This window comes from Macrobrachium nipponense, chromosome 12 (genome assembly GCF_015104395.2).
Source record: "Macrobrachium nipponense isolate FS-2020 chromosome 12, ASM1510439v2, whole genome shotgun sequence".
Taxonomy (NCBI): Eukaryota; Metazoa; Arthropoda; class Malacostraca; order Decapoda; family Palaemonidae; genus Macrobrachium; species Macrobrachium nipponense.
In genome coordinates this window covers 48,516,992-48,539,546 of record NC_087205.1, presented here as the reverse complement: position 1 = coordinate 48,539,546, position 22,555 = coordinate 48,516,992, and the positions used below count along the sequence as shown (strand labels likewise).

The following is a 22,555-nucleotide window of genomic DNA, read 5'->3' as shown; positions in this document are numbered from 1 at the left end:
AAGTATAAAAAATTAAAAGAAATGTAAAACTCAAAAAAAGAAAAAAAAAGAAAATTAATTTTAAGTTTTTTGTAAAGTTAAGTGTTAACGTTTTGTGCCATTTGTTAATGTTTTTAGAAAGTTTAGTGTTAATGTTTCCTGTCATTTTTTAATGTGTTTTGTAAAGTTAAGTGTTCAAGTTTTTTGCCATTTGTCCTCCTCCTATGTCGCCACTTTCGGAGATCACCTCACTCGAAAGGTAAGGTTCCACATTTTACTACATATGTACATATGTACGTACAGTATTTCTTGTACCATGTACACTAATACACTGTATTTACAGGTATGTAGTACATATTAGTAGTATATGTAGTTCAAGTTAGGTATTGAATGGTCCAAATTGTTGTATTTCCTAGTTTATTGGTCAATTTAGCTTTATTATAAAATTTACTGGGGTGTTTTTGTAGGGCTTGGAACTAATTAGGCAAATTGCATGTAAAATGTGGTTCAAGATACGAAAAAATCAGGTTATAAAGTCCACTTCAAAACGGATTAATTTTCGTATCCTGAGGTACTATATATATATATATATATATATATATATATATATATATATATATATATATATATATATATATATATATATATGGACACACACAGCACCCCTGTTTTATTCGTTACACATTTTTGTGGTCCACTTTGTCGTGGACTTTTGTGAAAAAATTCACTTTTCCATAGGGAACTTTCACTAATTCGTGGATTTTTTATGAACCATATCTCCTAAATGATTGCTAATTTGCTTTTTTCCATAGGGCACTATTTATTCACTAATTACTGTTTTTCTTCATATTGTGTTTGGGACTAAATACTGATTTTTATTGTAAAAGTTGTTTACTAGCATACTTATAATATAGTTATGTATCTATTAAGCTCACTCTAGGTTGGGCTCTGGACTGAGCATAATAGGTGTATAATTCTCTCTCTCTCTCTCTCTCTCTCTCTCTCTCTCTCTCTCTCTCTCTCTCTCTCTAAGGGAGTGTTTTGGCGTTCTTATTCACGGTTTTGCCCACCATTTGCGACATCTCTCGACTGTAAGCATGAGATGGCAGACTTGGAGAACTCAACTCAAAATTGGGAGCTGCCCATTGCCGCACCCTCTGGTTCCTCGACGCCCCGACCTGCAGCCTGAGCCATGCTCTCCCCAAGTGGTTCCTCAACCTCCCCCAACCAGCACCTCGATTTTTGTCCTTGCATGCTGCCACTGTGGCGTCGGAGCCCCACTCCATCAAACTGGCGCCCTTCTCCCGACAGAACATCGCAGCCTGGCTCCACCACGCAGAAATCCAGTTTCGGCTCCACTGAATCACCAGAGAGGGAACCAAGTCGGACCTGATCACCGCAGCCTTCCTGGAGGACGTCTTCAACTGCCTCGCACCATAAATGGCCACCCAACCTGGAGCGCTGCCCTACCAGGACCTGAAGACGCAGCTGATCCAGGCTTTATCCCTCCCGGTCCTCAAGAGAGCCGCTGACATCTTCGACCTGGTGGTCAACCCCATGAACACCGAGGACCCAAGGCTAGCGTGGCACAAGCTCCAGGCCCTGGTACTGCTGCCAGAGGTGGAGCCTCAAGACTGTAGGAAGGAGGTAAGCTCCTGAAACATCTCTTCCTGCGAATTCAACCCTCATGTACGCAGCCAGATCCCCGACCTGGACATGGAGAGTCTGGTGGAGCAGGCTTATAGCCTGTACACTGCCACCCAGGCCACGAAACTCGCCTCCCCACCGTCATTTAACAGCCTGCAGCAGGAAGAGCCTGAGGAGGCTGGGATCAATGCAACCTTCCAGAGGAGACCCCCTAGCCCTGCCAGGACACCGGCTGGGGCTACTTCCACCAGATGTTCAGGAGTAAGGCAAGGAAGTGCGAGCAACCCTGCTCCTTCGTGCCTTCAAAAAACGAAGGAAGCGGTGCCCAACAGTGCTCACCCTGGCAGTGGCAGTAGCCAAGTCCCGCCCCAGAGTTTTTTATGTAGAAGACATGACCTCCAGCCACAAGATGTTGATCAACACTGGTGTCATGCAACCAGTGTTCCTGCCATCAGCATAGGACTGCAGCTGCACCCCTGATGCCCCCGTCGCCCTCGTAGCCGCCAACAGGACCCCCATCCTCTCCTATGGCACCAAGACCCAGACCATTGCGTTCCTGGGTCGGACTTACACCTGGCCCTTTGTCATCGCTGACATAAGAATCCCTCTCCTGGGGGCGGACTTCCTGGCTCACCACGGGCTCCTAGTTGATGTAGACCTACAACGCCTCCTTGACACAGAAATCTGCTTCTCTTGCCCACGCACCACAGGCTCCAGGGCACCCACCATGTGCTCTGCCTCCACCCCCCACAAGTACACCTCCATCCCACAAGAGTTCCTGGACATCTTCCAACCCAAGCTCTGCCAGGTGGCAGGGGCCGCACCCAAGCATGGTGTGTACCATCTCATTGACACCAAGGGCCCCTGGAAACACACAAAGTTCCGCTGCCTCCCTCCGAAGCTCCTCCAGGAAGCCAAGAACGTGTTCGTGGAGATGGAGCAGATGGGTATCTGCAAGAAGGTCGTGAGCCCTCCACATGGTGAAGAAGCCAGATGGTATATGGAGGCCCTGCGGCAACTACCGCTGCCTCAATCTTGTTCCCACGCCTGACAGCTACCCCCTATCAAACTTGTAGGACCTCGCCGGGCCCCTCCACAAAGTGAAGATTTTTTCCATAATTGATTTACTAAAATCTTACTTCCAGGTTCCCGTCCATCCCGATGACGTCCCGAAGACGGCAATCATTATGCCCTTCGGGTCCTTTATGTTTACCTTCTCAACCCTCTGCCTGCGGAACGCTGGAGCCACCTTCCAATGCCTTAAGGACAGCATCCTCAGCAACTTACCCTTCTGCATCTGCTATGTGGACAATATTCTTATATTTTCCATATCGCCGGAGGAGACCTGAACCAAGTCCGGGCGGTCCTCAAATGCCTGCAGGAGAACGTGCTCATTGTCTAGTTCAACAAACGCACCTTTGGCATGGAAAAGGTGGATTTCTTAGGCCACGAGATCACCCCAGCAGGAGTCGTCCCATGATATCGAAGGTAGCTACAATGGAGAAGTTCCCAACACCAATGACAGTCAAGGCCCTCCAAGAGTTCATTGGGATGGTGAACAATTACAGAAGGTTCATTCCGGACATAGCCCGCACCATGTGCCCTTTGACTGAGGTCCTGAAGTGCAAGCCAAAGAAATGACATGGGGGGAGGCCCAGCAGCCCACTCTCAACCACACCAAGTCGTTCTTCAGCGGAGCTACGATCCTGGCTCACCAGGACCCCAACGCGCCCCTAACACTCTTGACCAATGCCAGCAACATCACATGCAGTGCCGTCCTGGAACATCTGGTCAACTGGGTCCCTATGCCGCTAGCTTTCTTCAGTAGGAAACTGAAACCTGCCGACTCCTGCTACAGCACCTTCAACCATGAGCTCCTTGCTGTCTACCAGGCCGTCCACCACTTCAAGTACCTCCTGGAAGGCGTTCCGTTCACCATAAGGACGGACCATCAGCCGCTGGTCCACGCCTTCGTCAAGGAAGAAGATGCTTGGTCCACAAGATAGCAACGAACCTCGCAGCTGTCTCCAAGTTCGGGTGCTCCATCGACTACATCCCCGGCTGGAGAAACCCTGTAGCCGACACCCTCTCCAGGATTGAAATTTACTCTCTGCACCTCGGTGTGGACTATGAGGACCTAGCAAGAGAGCAAGACGCCAACCCCGAAGTACCAGCGTACTGCACCACCATTACCGCACTCTGGTGGGAAGACGTTCCATTCGGTCCTTCCAAGACAACTCTCCTCTGCAACACCAGCACCGGCCACCCACGCCCCGTGATCATAGCCTCCCGTCGAAAGCTGGTATTCAACGTGATACACGGCCTCTCGCACCCGTCTCTCAGCACGACAACCAGACTCATGACAGAGAAGTTCGTGTGGCACAGCATCAAGAGGGACTCCAGGGAATGGGCCAGGAACTGCATCACATGCCAAAGCAGCAAGACAGGAAGGCACACTGAGTCGGGAGTAGGCACCTTCCCTCAACCCAGGCAGAGATTCAGGCACATACATGTGGACATCGTCGGCCCCCTCCCCCCCATCTGATGGTGCCAGATACCTCCTGACAGTGGTTGACCGGTCCACCAGGTGGCCAGAGGCCACCCTGATGTTAGAAGCCATCACAGACACCTGCGCCAAAGCCCTCCTATCCAGCTGGATCAGCCGCTTAGGAGTGCCAGACGACATCACAACTGACCAGGGAGCCCCCTTCACCTCAGAACTCTGGTCCGTCCTGGCACGCCTGATGGGGACGAAGCACCACACCACCACGGCCTACAACCCTGCTGCCAACAGCATGGTGGAGAGAACCCATTGCTCCCTCAAGGCCTCCCTCATGGCACACTGCACGGGCCCCAACTGGAAGGCACAATTACAGTGGGTCCTCCTCGGCCTCTGCTCCGTCCCAAGAGCCAACGATGACCCCTCACTGGCAGAGAAGGTCTACAGCGAGCCTTTGACAGTGCCAGGAGAATTTTTCCTGGCTGACAACGACAACTTCAATGTCCCCCTGTCAAGACTCTGCGCAGCTGCCCAGAAATTCATCCCCTGCCAGGAGACCTTCTCTGACAGAAGAAAGCAGTTTTGACCAAGAGCCCTGGACTCCTGCGAATGTCTTCATAAGGAATGATACCACCCGCCCGCCACTAATGAGACCCTACTGAGGACGGCATTGAGTCATCCACCGAGCTGAGAAGGCGTTCCTCGACTCGATTAACAGCCGCGAGGACTGGGTCTCAATAGACCGGCTGAAGCCTGCTTTCAGTCCCAACGAAGATGTCCCAACAGAAAGCACCCGCAGGACCCAGCCTCAGAACAAAACCCTGCCAGATCCCACCAGCGCCCCCAAATGTTGCTGAGGTCGACCAAGAACAGCAGTCGAACCCCCCAGGTCCAGCACCAGGGGTGGCATCCTGCTGTCTGACTCACCAGAAGACGAGGAGCCCGGCGGGGACTTCCCCCAAAAGATGGCGTCATGCACCCGCGGACTCCTCCAGCTCCCAGCAAGATACCACTGATCATCAGTTAACGATTATTACCTCATCATTGTCATTGGGGGCCAGTATTTGTAAGGGCACCATTTTAACCAAAGTGTCCGTCCTTCTTTTGTATATATCCTTTTATCATATGTATATCAAGATGTAGAGTAATTCACAGCCTTTCCACCAATATATTCATCACGAAAAAATGTATTCTCCATGCTCAGTTATATGTATACTTATAGGTGTGAGAAAGCACAATCTCAGTAGGGGCTCTGTCCCTTTTGTATGACAGACACTACGTCTCCTGCACAGCCTCCTTACATACACCTGTCTCTGTACAATAAAGTTAGTAAGAGTTTCTCCTTGTCTCAATCCAGTCCTCACTGGCCCAACCTAGAATGAGCTTAATAGATGCATAACTACTTTATAAGCACAATATGCTCTCTCTTCCAAAAAAATTTTTATTTCAAATACCTCTTACATTACCTTCGAAAACAGAGAGAGAGAGAGAGAGAGAGAGAGAGTATACTGATTATGCATAGTTCATAGAAAATGACTTATGTATATAGTAAAACAGTAACTTAATTAGTTGTCAAAGGCTCTGTATGACAGTGTAAGGCCAACACTTTTTCTAGATTTTCATTATATCTAATCATCAAGCTGCATTGTTCCTTTAACCATTCTATGGAGCGTTCCGCGGCCTTTCCACCGATGTATAACTCATGCAATTTTACTATTTGTATATCTTATTATCTTTAAATGTATATCTCCAAGAAAACACAAATCCTTCTGTCCCAGACCCCGAGATAAAAGAAGGGGCTGTCCAAACATGGAATTTTATATATTATGTTGTTGCTTTCCCTGGGGCCATTTTTTATTAACATTCCTTTTAGTGTGTTATTATAGGAAAAACAAAGGTTGACCTTAAAGGCTTTTAACAATGATTTAATGGTTTCAAATCCGTTAAAATACTAACAAAAAAATCTCCCTGATCAAGCCATAAAAAACTTTAATAGCACAGTGAAAAAAATCCTTAAAGATAAAACAGAACTACTGGGCAAATTGTCAGTCAAATTTCCTTGGCTACCTTACCTGTACGGTTTAGTCAAAACACAAAGAAAATAACCCTATGCGGCCAATTAGCAGTACTGTTGGCTCAATTTCCTATAAACTTTTGAAATGTATCACTATCTTGTCCCCATTACTTGGAACCATCTCCGATTCTCATATATTTATATTCTTTAGATTTAGTTGATAAATTAAACATAATTACTCTTTAATTTTGATGCATGTTCTCTTTTTACTAAAGTCCCTATAGATTCTATTTTAGAATATCTTAGAAATGAACTAACTCAGCATGAATTACCTCTACCTATAAGTCACATATTATTTCACTCACAAGGTTGTGCATTTGTGATTGCAAATTTATATTCAATGGTGAATTTTATCAACAAATATTTGGCATGGCAATGGGCAACCCTTTATCACCACTCCTCTCAAACTTGTACATGGAATTCTTTGAAAAACGCCATTTACCTAATAATGATCTCCATCTTTGTCTCCATAGAAAGCATCCTCTTCTTTCCGTGAACTTCAGCAACTTTCTTGGGACCCATGACTATATGTAATAAAGTTATGTACTAATCAAGTTCTCACACAACACGATAAAGTACAAAGCGAAATCACTAACACAAATTTACATTAACAAACGAAATCGTATATGTGAACGAACGAATTCTGCTTGCCTATGATAACGATGCTGCTATGGAGTGGCCAAATGACGCCTTTATGTAGAGCACGATGGGGTAGATGCTGACCAATAGGAGAGCAGGTTCTTATGGCAGTGACTAGCATCAGGAACCAATAGGAGAGCAGGAGGATGGTGGCAAGCCTACTCAGTTGGCAGTGCGCGAGTTTTAAAATTGTTCTCGGCGGTCCGGGTGAATCTCGGGACTTTACAGTAACACCCTTTCATAACCTGAATTATTTTCGTATGCAGAGGCAAAAAAAATCTTCGTATTTGCTTTCGTAATTTGAATTTTTCGTAAGTTGGGACTTTCGTATGTCAAGGTTCTATTGTACTAAACTGAATTAGTATAACAGAGTCCGACAAGTTCCTGGAAATATTTTCAATACTTTGTAATATTACATTACTTTGGATCCAATTTATTCTGTGGGACCTATCACTAAAATGCAAAATAGGGCGTTATTAGTCTGATCTGTCCTTACTGAATATTTCTGTTGTTTTAATCTGGTATTTAATTCTTTACTGGTCTTACCTAAGTAAAATTAAACCACAATCCTTACAAGGAACTTTGTATACAATATTGCTATCTTTTACAGGGCTTTTCTATATGCATATTTTTTATATTATTAATATTTGAAGGATACATATGTATTAAACTGTTTTAAAAAAGGTGCAGCTTCAAATCTAATAAAATGTGGCAAACAAAGGGTGTTTGAGGACACTACTTTTTTATTTCCAATTTTTCATAGAAGGTGTTTATAGTTTTATTTTAACAATTATCCATAATAGGGGTTGGATAACATAGATCGCGTCCTATTTTTCTGATGTTTTTGAATTTTTATCTAAAAACACAGGACTGATTATTTGCAAGGCTCGAAGAAACGTTAAAAAAAAACGAAATTTTTATATTTATATGATGGCCCTGAGTAATAGTGTGCATGCATCAAATTATTTGTCTTTTTCCTATAAACACTAAATTTACAATTAAAAGGTTCCTGTTTAATATAAATGTCCACAAAAGTTAACAAATCTGTAACTCAAGTTTAAATTTAATAGAAGGGAACTTGATCATTTTGTTGAGCCAATGTTTTTTACATCCAAATCTTTTGGGCATATGGCTAAAATATCATCAATATAATGGTACCATGTTACAGGAAAATGGAAAACCTTGATGATGTAAAGGCATTAAAAAAATTCTATATATAAATTTGAAAGAACAGGTAAAAGTGGGTTTCCCATTGCTATACCAAATGTTTGTTTAAATAATTCCCGGTTGAAAATGAACTTAGAATAACACAATAAAGACATGTTACAGAAAAAAAGAGGTAGAACTATATTAGTTTTCCGACATAACAATAAAAAAATAATCGAAATACATCCTAAATGCTAGAGTGCACTGCCAGTAATGTTAAAATTACGGTTGCAGAAAACAGACTCAGAAAGTAAAGTTGCTACCTCCCTGCTCACCAGTGGGAAGGTGAACTTAGACCTTAACCACTCATTTCTTTTATTTGGTTTCTCAATTTCAAAACAAGCATGGGGATTAAAACTTTTATGCATGAATTTTAGGTAAGATTCAAAGTAGTAGTATACATTATTAATTTCTTTAGTTAGCGACAGAATGTTATGCTAGCCCACAACATTTTATGTAATGCCTCTATTGGTATTGATAAATTTTGAAAATTTTGTAAATGTGAATCTGTTATTGTTTTTTCAGGTTTATTACCCTATCGTATTCAGCGAATTTGATCCTTATATTTCAAGAAAGAATACTGCAGGTGGTTACGATCACACAGTGGTATGTTGCTATTGTTTTTTTTCTTGTGATTTTGAATAACATTGCAGGATGGAGAAATTCATATTTTTTTACTGAAATAACTAAAGCAGGAGAATCTGTTATTTTAATATCTTTGTCAGATTGATGAAACTGTTGGTTACTGGAGAGCGTTTGGTTTTGGGATCGTTTCAATATATCGTTCTGACCTACGTATGGCTGGTGGACTAGATACATCTATTTTAGGTTGGGGCCGGGAAGATGTGGATCTCTTTGAGAAGGTATGTCTTTTATGGTCTGATATCTGTTGTTAATATATTTTCCTATTTAGTATTGAACACTTTTTCAAGACAAGTTCTGGCAGATTTATTGGCAAGAAATATCACTTAATCCCTTGCCTTTGGAAATGTATGCATGCAAGCAGATTTGCATGTAGAAGTTTTCTCATGAGACCATATTCTAAACACAAAGACTATACTATCAATAAAGGTTCTTAAGCTAGTAGCAGTGGCTGTCAACCCAAGTATCCTTCCATTTTTACCCAGCCAGGCTGAACCTGCTTTGTCACACTCCATAAAAAAAAAACAAGGAAATAACAAAATCTCTTCAAACATTATGAATGGTTTAACCCTATCTGGTGCATGATAGGTCCGCAGAGACCAACCCTATGTGATTTTTGTAATTGTTAGACAAATTTTTGTAATAATTGTTTAAGTTGATTCTATGATTACCAAAATTAGGAAATTATTCATTGTTTTCATTTTACCTAGTTTTTGTATCATATAAGATACGTTTTGTCAGAATGAAACCAAAATAAAGTTATGTGGAACATTAAAAAACAAAGGTAAAATTATTTGAAAGGAAATATTTTTTAAATCCACGTAAGACATACAACTTGACTACAATATTACACCATGCAGATGGCAGAACCTATACCATAAAACCTTAATCCAAACCTTTCATTTGAATCTTCAAGAATTTTTCCAAACATTTACTAGTAAAAGATATGAAAATGAACAGATTGTTTGATGAAACCTAAGAAATAATTCAAACTGGAAAACTTGTAATCAGATTATTGAAGGCTAACTGACAGAGGTCTTGTGATAGATTATGGGGTTTTCAAACCTGATGGTGCATATTGTCTTCAGATAAAAAGCCGCTACCGCTCAGTTATATTGTCAAAAGTGCTTTCTTATGTTCAAATCTTTCAGACTTTGACTGGATGGGCAATAAGATCAAGGTTCATTTATTCAGTTATGTTGTCAAAAGTGCTTTCTTATGTTCAAATCTTTCAAACTGGCCAGGTTGGCAATAAGATCAAAGATTATTCATTATAGGCCTGATCTTGTGAAGTACATATAACAACCAAATAACAATATTCATTGCCGATAGGGTTATCTGTAAGCACTAGGCACTTTGCTGAAGTTTAAGTATTCTGGATTTTAGCTCTGTGGGGGTGGGGTGGGAGTTGTGGTACACATCTCCCATGAATACCGGTTGCCAACTGTATTTTCAAACATATATGTATATGGTTATATATATATATATATATATATATATATATATATATATATATACATACATATACATATACATACATACATACATACATAGAGTACGGTCCCAAAATATGCATGATCGGATTGTGCAATTCCCCTTTTATGCGGCACTAGTACTCAAAAATAGATTTTCTGTATCTGCGAAGCCGTTCTAAGTCTCCGAGTCACGTGCTGCAAAACGTATCAAATCTATTGTTTTTCAAGTATTTTAGATGGCCGGGGGCAGGGGGGTGGGTTGTTTGCTGGTATCTGACTGAAGAGGTGGGGGAATGCAAGAGAAAGATTTCCTGCTCAGCCATTAGCTTAAACAGAAGGCTCCGCTTCACCCATTAGTGTCATCACAGCGCAGTGTGTATGAATGATCGGTATCATCTTCATTGCCATACGTATTATGTGTTCAAATCTGCGAAGTGTATTCTGAATGATCTGATATCATCATCATTGCCATAGGTATTGAATGATCGGTATCATCATCATCGCCATACGTATTATTCAGATCTGCGAAGTGTATTCTGATCATCCTCATCATGTATGCATCTGCCTAGAAGTCGAAGAGGAAGACCTATTTTCTTGAAACTAAAAAGCTTGTCCTTAAGTTAAAGACGAAAGAAAGAGCAACTTCATTTTGGCCGCAGTTGACAACTTGAAATCCATTATTGCATTAACTTTTTTTTACCAACTTTTGGCATTTGATAATTTATTTTTTTCTATTGTTGAAATAGATTTTGATGAAAATTATTAATGAAAGTGATTAATAGAGAAGCAGATGTTTTTGAGAGAGAGAGAGAGAGAGAGAGAGAGAGAGAGAGAGAGAGAGAGAGAGAGAGAGAGAGAGAGAGAGAATAATCGTTCGATCTAAACTTTTCAAGAAACTATCGTTTCATGTTGAATTTTGAATTTTTATCATTTCTTTTTAAGAAATTGTAATTTCATATCAAATTTTGAATTTTCATCAGTTCTTTTTTTATTGTAGAAAAATTTAGGTGAAAACGATTACATAGTGAACGTGACTGACAAAGAAACTCAGATGGGCACTCATAACAAAGACACGCATGATCCGCCAGTCCCCGAAATCTCAAAGGGTTCACAAAGCCTTCCTTTTGCAGAACTCTTCAGGGAGGATGAGATAGAGGAGTTTGAAGGTTTTTTGGAAGACGATAGTTTTTTTTAAAGGAAATGACTGTATTGTACAGTACAGTTGCACCCAATGTTGACAGTGTTTACTTGTAGGAGTTTTTACCATCCTGGGTGTAATTCTAAACTTTTTCAAGTCATTAAAACCTTTTTTAGTGTTTTATTTATCCATAAGAACAATTTCATATTAGAAAAAAATACAGTATAGTTCATACAAAATATTGAAAATGGGTAGTAAAAAAGTTTGACTGGGTAAGGTGCAGTTTGCCTTGGCCCTAATGGAATTATTCCCATAAGGTATGTGTATCGAAATCTGCAATTTTCCAGTTCTGCAAGGCCGCTGATCGACCAAATTCTCGCGTAATTGGTGACTGTACTGCATATATATATAGTGGACCCCAGTATTTGCGGGGGATGAGTTCCAGATCCCAGCAAATAGCCAGAATCCATGAATCCTCAGAACCACCCCATATATGCTTATAACTGCCTATCTTGAACATGTAAACACCAAAGTATCCCTAAAAATACCATCTTATATCAAATAAACATTAAATTATCATTCTATGACAGTACCTATTAGTCTTTGAAATATATTACCCCTAGGAGCTGGGGTAATAAATCAATATGCAGCACCCCAGGACGGCAAAACTTTGAGGTTGGCTAATTTCAGAAAAAAAACATCAATGGAAAGATGGAGATATATAAATGCCCATGGTATAAAATTTTTTTTTTTATTTTCCATACCATCCACGAGAAGTTGAAAATGACTATTTACAAGCTCTTGTAGGGTCTTTTTTTTCAAAATAATTGTAAATCTTAGAAAATTGTACATGATTTTTCTAATAAATAAATTTATTTCATTTGGTAAAGTTATAATTATAGCTCATACACTATCAAAACAGTAAGAAATTAAATTAGTAACAAATTCTGAGCATATTTGTTGTAAAATATTTACGTAAATTTATCGAGAGCATATATGCTATAAATATTTTGGATTTATACATAATTTTTTCTAATATTTCTTTACATTTTCTTTGTAAAATTACATTTATGACTGACATACTAATACTATCATAAAAGACGTCATGTGAGACAGAGGAGCTCCACGTCCTTCTTTGAAGTCAAGATTCTAACTAACTATCTTATGAGCCACCCAGTTGATTTTAGCCGTTAGGGAATTTATGGGCTATAGAGGTAATGGCACCTCTTTCCCGCCTGATAACCCCAAATCGATGGTGCATAATATTTTTACTTACCATGAGTCACTCTGTTGTCCACCCAAAACCTGTTATTGCTACTCGTGAGCATGCCCGTCCACTAAGGGCTAATACTATTTCAATATAAATATTACTAAAATATTTTATGGTTAAAAATATATATATGTACTGTATGATTTAGCTACATTAGTATTCAGCTATGCATGTTTTCTTTCGTACAGTTACTATTCAAGCCATCCATTTTCTTTTTACAAGGGAAACAATTGTACATAAAATCACAAGAGAAAGAGAAAAAGAACTAAATTATGTATGAACATTTAAAAAAAATTTATACACTAGTACATACTACATATATAAATGGGTACTCTTACCAGTGATGAATGTTGATTAAAGATGATGATGATGATGAATTAGCTGTGCAGTCCGTTGAATGACGATGAAAATAGACAGCACACCTAAGCAGGGGAGTTACATCTTCTCTGACGGTGCCTCGTCACCTTAAGGAAACTCTTCAAGAAGCACTGACACAGGTGATTTGGGAGGCATGCACTTCTTCAGGCAACTCAAGAGGCACTACTAAAGGCGATTCGGGAGGCACTTCTTCGGGGTTTGGGGAGGCTTTGGAGGGTCTTTCTTTGAATGTGTGATGAACATGGTGAATGGCAGCTTCTGTTGTTGCTGCTTCGTGGTGGGGGGGACTTGATTATGGGGTTCCAATACTGTATCAAGGATATTTGAAAACTTTTGAGTGTTCCTTGTAATGATCCCATGTTGCAACAAACTCCTGAGCATCATTGATCATTCTCCTAATTTGGGACAGGCATTCCAAAGTCAGCCCCTCCTCCTCCTGCTGCTGTTCCTCTCCAGAATCTGGAGCGTCTTCTTCCTCGCTGGTAGACTTCTTCAAGTCGTCCAAATCCTGGTCTATCAGGTGGTCGAAAGGGCATCAGTGAGGGTAGTGACTTGATCCACGGTGAAATCGTCAAATCCTTCACCACCAAGAATTCTCTCCAACTGGCTTATTAATGGCCAAATGTTGGATTTTCTCAGGAGAGAAGCCTGTATAATTATGGACACAATCCAGCCACAACTTACTCCAACATGTATTCTGGGTCTCCTTCATGTCCTTCAGTGACCGGTCGATGACAGACTGACATGAGGCAATCATGAATTTACACCAATATTTATTCAGCATAGATTCACTGTCATGGTCCATTGCATCAACAAGGTGCTGGAGTTAGTTCATAGTGTTGAGGGCACGGATCATGCCCTGGCCCATAGGCTGGAGGAGATAGGTGGTGTTGTGAGGTAGGAATTCAAGCTGTGCTCCCTTGTAATAAAGATCGAGAGGGTGGACACCAGCATTGTCCATCATTAGCAACACCTTGAACTCCATGTCCAAGTTGCCCAGTTATTACCTAACTTGAGGAATGAAGCTCTGATAGAACCAGTACTCCGTAAGGACTTTGGTGATCCAGGCATTGGGATTATGTATCCAGAAGGATGGGCAGCAACTCCTTGTTCTTATTCTTGAGTGCCTTGGGATTTGCAGCCTTGTAAGTGATGCTTGGTTTGAGCCTAAAGCCAGCCACATTCACACATTTGAAGATTAACCCTGCCCTTCTGTGCCTTGAATCCGGACAATTTAGCTTCGTCCTTCATTAAGTATGTCCAGCAAGACATCTTTTTTCCAGAACAGGCCAGTCTCGTCCATATTGAACACCTGTTCTGGACGGTATCTTTATTCCTGAAGAATCTTCTTGAAGGTCTTGGGATATTTCACAGTTGCCTCTTTGTAGGGAAACAGACCTTAGGTGGAACCGGTGGAACCATCCTTTGCTTGCCTAAAAACCTTGGGGAACTGATGTCAGTCCCAGTTGTGGCTCATCCTCTTCATCTTCTTGTCTTCTTCTTCAGGCACAAGTTCATCAAAGCTGAAGAATTCTAATTTCTGTTCCTCATCACCTTCCTGTGCTTCTAGATCGCCACCATCCTCTTTGTTGTCATCTTCCATGTCAGTTGATAACTGCTGGTAGAGCTGTTACATTTTCTCGTGTATGATGTTGGAGTCAAGGAGTACGTTCTTACAGCAGTCCTTGATCCAGTACGCAATTGCAGATTCCATCCGTACGATTGTCATATCTCGCACTGTCGACACTGCTCTAGCTGTACCAAAGTAGGTCATGCTTAGACTTTTTCTGATTTCACTTTCTTTTTTCTTAATATATCTCACCATGTTCTCATTCACATTAAAATGGTGGCCAACTGTGGTGAAACTTTTGCCTTCCTTCAACATATTGAGAACTTTCACTTTGTCTTCAAGCTTCATGATGGTTCTTTGCCAGAAGCCTTAGAAGGAGCATGGTGCTTTTCAGGAGCCATTTTCAGCATGATTTACATGAATGTTTGGTGATACTTAAAACATAGCTTCGCAATTATGTCCGTGTACATCAGTAACTTTCTATGTAGTGAGGCTGATGAAGGAGAGATGCACGATACCCACAATTCCATCTTCGCGAGATGGAACTCAGGTTTTAACCAATCATCGCCATGTGGGTGTACACCCAATGAATGACAAGGGAAATGAATGCTGCACCTGGATTGGCTGCTTTGCAGACAAAAGCCAATAGAGTGTCAAGTATCATTTCGACTGGGTACTGCTCTAAGAAGGCATCACGGCATCATAAGATTAGTTTTCTGTGGAAAGTTGGCTTAGAGGAAGCATGTTTTAAGAAAAATTGTTATTGAAATTTTGCTGTGTTTACATTAATTTTTTACAGAACTGTAATATTTGAAAATTAATTTGTACATTTTTTTTCATTAATTGAAAATGTATTTAGTTACGAAAATATACTTAGTACGTATGCATGAAAATACTGAGTACTGCAGACGAAAACATACGTACCCCACTAATCCCGTTGTGTTACATTTTTAGATAGGCTCTGCATACATATGGTATCATCTTAAAACACTTTACGTTCGTATATATAATATTTAGAAATCATCTTAAAAGAAAAGATTTCATAAAATATACAGTGTGAGCAGAATATCAGTGGGCAATTTATATGCCCAAGTGACCCAACGCAGTTTAATGTTCTATCGCTTTGCTTGTGCGGTAAGGTATATAGTAGGGACTAAGAATATTCTTTAAAATAAAATGTCCTCTAAACGTTCTGCTTTTCCTAAGGCTTCTGGCAAAGAGCCTAAAAGGCCCTTACGGTTAATGACATATGAGGAGAAAATAGACATGATTGTTATGTTGAGAGAAGGCAAAAGTTATGGAGAAGTTCCAGGCCATTACTACATGACTGTATATTCCTTGCTATTTTTGCTAAGAGGGACCTGCAAAAAACCCTACACTAAATCAATTGAAATGTAAATATATCCCCCAATTTCTACGAAAAGGTCTGGTATGTGTATGACTGGATAACGGTCAGGAATTGTTTTCTCGTTCAGACATCTAAAATCAATGCATACTCGGACAGAGCCGTCCTTCTTAGGCACCACCAACAGAGGAAAGTTGTATGGAGATGCACTAGGTCTAATTATTCCTAACTCTTCCCATTTACTATAACCTCATCCTCTACCTGTCCTCTGATTTTGAAAGGTATGCGGTATGCAGGAATAAAAATGGGTTTCATACCTTCCTCTAGCTTCACCTTATGCACCTTCCTCTAGGTTCACCTTATGTTCCAACACATTAGTCAGTCCTAACTTGTCCCCTTTTAATCCTACTATATCCCCAAATTCCGCCAAAAGCTTGCTTACTGCTTCTATATGCTCTTTGTAGTCTATGTTAGCTAAATGTTCCCTAAAGATTTTCTTCCTTAATTGCATTTTTGCCTCCGAAAACTCAGTTTTCCCCGCTACAATAGCCACTGAACCACTATCACTACTCCAATCTTGGAGGTCTACCACATATGTGTTCATATGATATTTCCTAACTGTATCATTACTGTTCAATAATTCCACCCATGTAACACCAGTGTTTGATACTCTGTTCACCGGTACGGTGCTAATAACTCCTCTTAGTTTCCCACTACCCTCAATTATGCATTCCTTCTTGGGCTTTTTCATTTCCCTCAGTTTGACTTTTACCATAGTCTTTCTGAGGGCGGCATATGGAACAAAGGAACACGGAGATATGATGAGAGATTTAAGAGGATTGTACAAGAATATTAAAGGGACAACAAGCCTTATTGAGCATAGCTCAAAACTTTTTGACTCAGCGGGAGAATGGATACAGAAATTGAGAAAGTCCACATGGGTAAATGGGAATAACATCTCACTCGACAACTTGCAGAAATTAATACATTTATTTAATTACATTATATATGTAATTACAATCTGCATTAATTCATACAGTTGTGATTCGGTGGAGAGTACAGTGTAAGTTCTGTACAGAACCAGATCAAAGCATTTGAACCATGACATAGAAGCTATTTGTACAGCTTCCAGTGCAATTATTATAAGGAGGTACAAATATTGAACTGTGTAACATGTCACAATCTTACTGACCTGTAATTTAGCACATTTACATTGTACTGCCTAAATTAGGCTAGCCTGTAAGAAAAACTTCAGACTTTTCATAGCTAGCCAAGACTTTAGCTGTATTTCATAGTCTGTGGAGAGGGATAGATTGAAAAATCAGCATTCCTGAAGTTTATGCCAAATTAGGCTATCTTTGCTAAGCTAAGATTAGGCGAGGGTAGGCTACCCTTTGTTATTTGATGATCAACCCTGGTAGACTAGCTAGTTTAGAAAGTTTACTTTCAAGCTATAATGTAGTATGAGTTTGAAGTTTCCTATTAGGTAAAAATTATAATTCAAAAATCAAGATTACTACCCTTAAATGTTCTGGCAGATCAAATTCAGCAGAGTTCTCCCCATACTGGTTTGAAAACTTATTGATAACATGTAAATAACAACCATTACATTTCATTAACACTTAAAACTGCAGCAGGCCTGGATTTAGGCCTCGTGATACTGTCCTATGTATATTGTTGTAGCACAAGTAGTAGGAAAAATTGTCAGGCATAACCACCAGGGTTGTATGGACTGATGGTAACCCTACATGCCAGTGACATTTTGGGTAGATTTCAGCACACTGAACAACTTTTATTCTTTACAATTCGTCATATGGAATAATATTTTATGAGCTGTAGGCGCATACCACAAATAAACAATCACTCCTGCTTTAATAACAAGCTTATTACAACATTCAATACGTATTTTATTAGATATAAAAGGAGGAGTGTAGTTGACTGCAAGTTGACTGCAATCAAATGCATGTTTACTTGAGGTTATTTCAACAATTATAAAGATTCGCATGAATGAAAATAGGTCTATTACTTGTGAAATGTGATCCCCTGTTCTTTTGTGAACTTATTCCTGTAATTGACACAGTTGATGACCAAGCATTGGGTGCTGGAAGTGGCTTTTTTGCCACTGGTCTCCGTAGTTGATACCGATTCCTGAAAGCAGTCACATAACAATGGCTCCTTACGTGCATGCATGCAAGCGTCGCTTGTCTGTCCAGTCTCTCCCCTCTATATTTATGGCTGGGGGCACTTGCCCCCTCAAGACCCTGATGTCCCCTCCCCACCCAGAAGACTGGTTTGCCCAGCAAGCCTTTGAAATAATAATAATAATAATAGCAGGGAAAAACTCTATCACGAGAGTATATATAATGTTCTAAAGGGTCCACAATAATACAAAGTGTAAAAAGTCCGTGTATAATTTTGAAGACTTTGCAGAAAGCTTTCGAACCCTTCCCTGGGTTCATCTACAAATTATACATAGACTTTTTACACTTTGTATTATTGTGGACCTTTTAGAACAAAATAATAATAATAATAACAACAATGATAAAATTCACTCCAATGATCTTGATACAGCTCTTATTTGGTTTCAAAATGCTCCAGGATGTGCACAATTTTCCAAAAATTTCTCAGGGGGCCCCCATTTACAGCATTACCCCCACCCCCAGCTAGTAGGGCTCACTTCGCTCACCACCCCCCAAACCCCATACCATAAGTTCTAAACCTCCCCCCTCCCCCCCCCCCCCCCCACCCCCCCCCCCCCCCCCCCCCCCCCCCACCCCCCCCCCCCCCCCCCCCCCAAGAAAAAGACGAAAATGACACCAACTGCTAACACATAACCTGACAAACTTTTCTTCACAGTTTTTCTTTTGTAAGTGTATTTTTCCTTGGGAACCGTCCAGTAATCATGCCCTTTTCCAAGCATATTTCTACAAGGTACTCCCCATTTTACTCCAGGAAATCCATAGCTCCCCACATTACCATCTTTCTCACATAAAAGAAGTGGTCAGTATAGCACTAATGCCATTCAATGCAGATACAAGCAAAGTTATGAACAGTGTGTTTTCGACTTACAGTGCCCCTGACTTATAGTGGATCAATCTTGCAGTGCTTTTTCAGCACTTAATGGCATTTTAAAGCACCGTAACTTGATGTTGCATCAAGTTAAGGCGCTGTTGATGGTGCTAATGGCAAGAATAGGCATAAAGTTAATGTAGCCATAACTCAAGTTACAGTGCCATGAGCACTGTTAAAGTGGCATTGACGGTTTGCTGAAACTGATTCCCCGCCATAAATTGAGGACGCACTGTACATAGGTTATAAAAGCAAGAATGCCAAGTATGATCTACTTGTGAAGTACGTGAAAGGGAAAGAGATCTGGAAGTTATTATCACTGGTGGTGTATAACCTGGTAAACAATGTATAGAAGCTGAAAAGAGCGCCAGAAAATGCTAGAGTAATTCTGATTGTAAGTCACTGTATTAATAAAGAAAAGGAGATACGACAGACTATACATTGCACTTAGAGTAAGCTGCGCAAATTTGGTTGCCATTCCAGTGGAATGTTTTAATATTGTAAATAGCAGTGCATGCAGGAGCAACAAAACTAAAACTCAATCAGATACTTTGGATATTAATGGTTAGAATTTCTCAATTTACACTCTTAGGGAAGTATTCATTTAGATATCGGTGGAGAGCAACAGTTAAGATAATAAAAGAAGTAAATAACAATGATAATATGCCGCATTTTGGAACACTACAGTTGAGGTTGTGATTAGTACCTACCATTAGAGGCCAGTTCACAAGTAAATTAGATGAAGTGAACAACATATTTATGTGATTTATTAATTTTTTTATAGTTGTTCCTTTTCTTTGGCTAGTTTTGACGTACACTAATCCATGTAACTCCCTGTACTTGTAATGTGAACCACACAAATTTTATGATTCTTACTACTAGACTTTATCTGGAGATTGCTAAGAGCCTTTTCATTGACATAAAGGTTAAAAGTGTAAATTATGCAGAAATAGTCATCGCAGTTCATGGATGGTTTCACTGATATAAGGCACCTTATTGTTACCCAATTTGATGTGTTTGATTTCCTTTCCTCCCTAGCTACAAAACATCGATGCTTTGTGATACTGTCTTCTCTTAGTGAGATGTTTCATTAATTTAAAGCACCCTTTTTAAATTTTTTCATCCAAATTTGCGTTTGATTCCCCTAACATACTGCAGAAAGTCAGTGTATTATATGTCCTTCCAAGAAGTTTCATTAATTTCAAAGAAACTAGTATTTTTTTTTCTTTTTAAATCGATTGTAATAAATCTTAAATCCATTTCTCAAACTTCAAAAAGTTAGTCTTATAATACACTTTCTTCTCATTGAGTCATCTACATATACTCTTGATAATTACTGTTTACTCTAATTAAGATTTTCTTTATTTTAGGTGCTCAAAAGTGGCATTAAGGTGTTCAGAGCAGCAGATCCAGGACTTATCCATATCTTCCATCATGTTGACTGTGATAAAAACCTTGAAGCCTCACAGTATGAAATGTGCCAAGGTACTCTTTACAGTACTTATGGTGCCGCCCCAACATTGACAAAAACTATTTTAGAAAACCCTGTTATCTTGGATGATACATAAGGGAAATTAGCCTTTGATGGACTTAATTTTTATCTGGGTATTGAATCCGGAATGTTATAGTAATTTTGTATCTTTGATACTGTATATTCTTATATAATTTTCTGTATATGTACGGAATGTTGGTAATGTGAATAAAAGTAATTAATTTACGGTTATTTGTAAGTGCTATGTAATCAAAATTTTAATGATAATGGTAATGTATGATTATGTTGGTGCTCTTTGTCGTTGGCAGGTGTGGTTTAAACATTAGTTATTCATAGTGTGTTACAAGGGGTAACTTTCATGTACACCATGGGTAGTCATGCTCGATGGAAACACAGTACTGCAGTAATATATGGGGGAAAAGTGATGGATTAGGCATTAGCTGTCCTTATGATGGTTATGCTCTTTAACCATTAGCCAAGAAAAGAAACATGGATATGCTCTTTATAATTATGGACAAGAAATCTATCAAATTAAATAGAACCTGTATATATGCATTCATGCACACACACACACACATATATGTATATATGAAATTGTAATAGCCACAATGCCCTCTTAACTTTTTGAATTCTTTGCTCTTTTTTGGATACGCTTGTCACTACAAAGCCTGAAGATCCAAGTTCGAAGCAATTTTAAGAAGAAAATGTGATGTCCTGTCCTGGGAAACGAACCCAATAATCACAAAGAGGTCAATGTGACCTCTGTGATTATTGGACCTGGGTTCGTTCCCAGGACAGGATATCACAATTTCTTCAAATTTCTTTGAACTTGGATCTTCAGGCTTTGTAGTGACAAGCATATCCAAAAAGGAGCAAAGAATTCAAAAAGTTAAGAGGGCATTGTGGCTATTACAATTTTATATGTATCTGGTGAAAAAGTGACCAGTAGATTCTACATATTATAATACTATATATAGATTATATATATATATAATTATATATCTATATAATATATATATATATATATATATATATATCATACATACATATCCACACACACACTCACCTATACACAGTCAGGTCCCCGATTATTGGCAAACATATATATATATATATATATATCTATATATATATATATATATATATATGATACATACATGCATACATATCATACATACACACATACACACACACACACACCCACACACACACACACCCCTATACACAGTCAGTCCCCGATTATCGGCAAACTTGATTAATGGAGATCCAGTTTTATGGCGCTTGTCTAGCACCATAAAATCGGCGATTTATAGCACCATAACGATCTGAGTTTCGGTTGTTGGTGCCATAAGGTGCCGATAATAGAGTTCTGGCGTCATAACACACTTAACAGAGGTGCTATAAACCAGTTATCAGTGCTATAAGCACCACAAATCGCTGAGTTTTGGTTAATGGCAGTTTTTGCTTATCATCACCCCATGAAAACGGATCCCCCCTTTTAACTGTGGACTATATATATATATTATATATATATATATATATATATATATAGTATATATATATATATATATATATATATGTGTGTGTTGTGTGTGTGTGTGTGTGTATATGTAGTATTCATGTATATGTATGTGTATATATACATATATGTATGACTTATAGAAATATTGTTACAACAGAATTCCATCTAACAAAAGGAGCCCATAAAATTGCCAAAATATAGGGAGAAAAAACTATATTTCAGAGACTGCAGTCGCTCTCAAATGAATGAAAGTTACAGAAAAGGTGATATTTATAACAGGAGATCCATCCACAGTTAAGCCAATTTAGGTCACTCCCACTGATAATCCTTCTTTAATCCTTTGAAGTGTTGGTTGAAAGAAAGCTTTATCAATGACATCTGAATCACATGTGCCCTTTGAGAAGTTCATTACCTGTCTCTTTTCTGTAACTTTTCTCATTCATCTACCTGAAGAGAGAGACAGCAGTCTCTGAAATATAGTAGTATTTCCTCTCTATATTTTGGCATTTTAATGGGTTCCTTTTATTAGATGTATGTATATATTATGAGGGTTGTCCGTAAAAGAAGGTTCCCAAAGATTTTTCACAATGAAAAACATGATTATTAACA

The 22,555-nt window shown here is 39.5% G+C and overlaps 1 protein-coding gene across 1 annotated transcript in view; it reads left to right on the top strand.

Moving 5' to 3' along the window:
- LOC135224519 (chondroitin sulfate synthase 1-like) overlaps window positions 1–21,276 on the top strand; it is a 241,383-nt gene extending 220,107 nt beyond the window's left edge. The window contains exons 5-7 of the mRNA XM_064263575.1: window positions 8,571–8,651; window positions 8,771–8,908; window positions 20,303–21,276. Of these exons, the coding sequence (XP_064119645.1) occupies window positions 8,571–8,651; window positions 8,771–8,908; window positions 20,303–20,500 (417 nt within the window). The 3' untranslated portion in view covers window positions 20,501–21,276. The remainder of the gene's footprint in view (window positions 1–8,570; window positions 8,652–8,770; window positions 8,909–20,302) is intronic.
- Window positions 21,277–22,555: the final 1,279 nt, after the last annotated feature.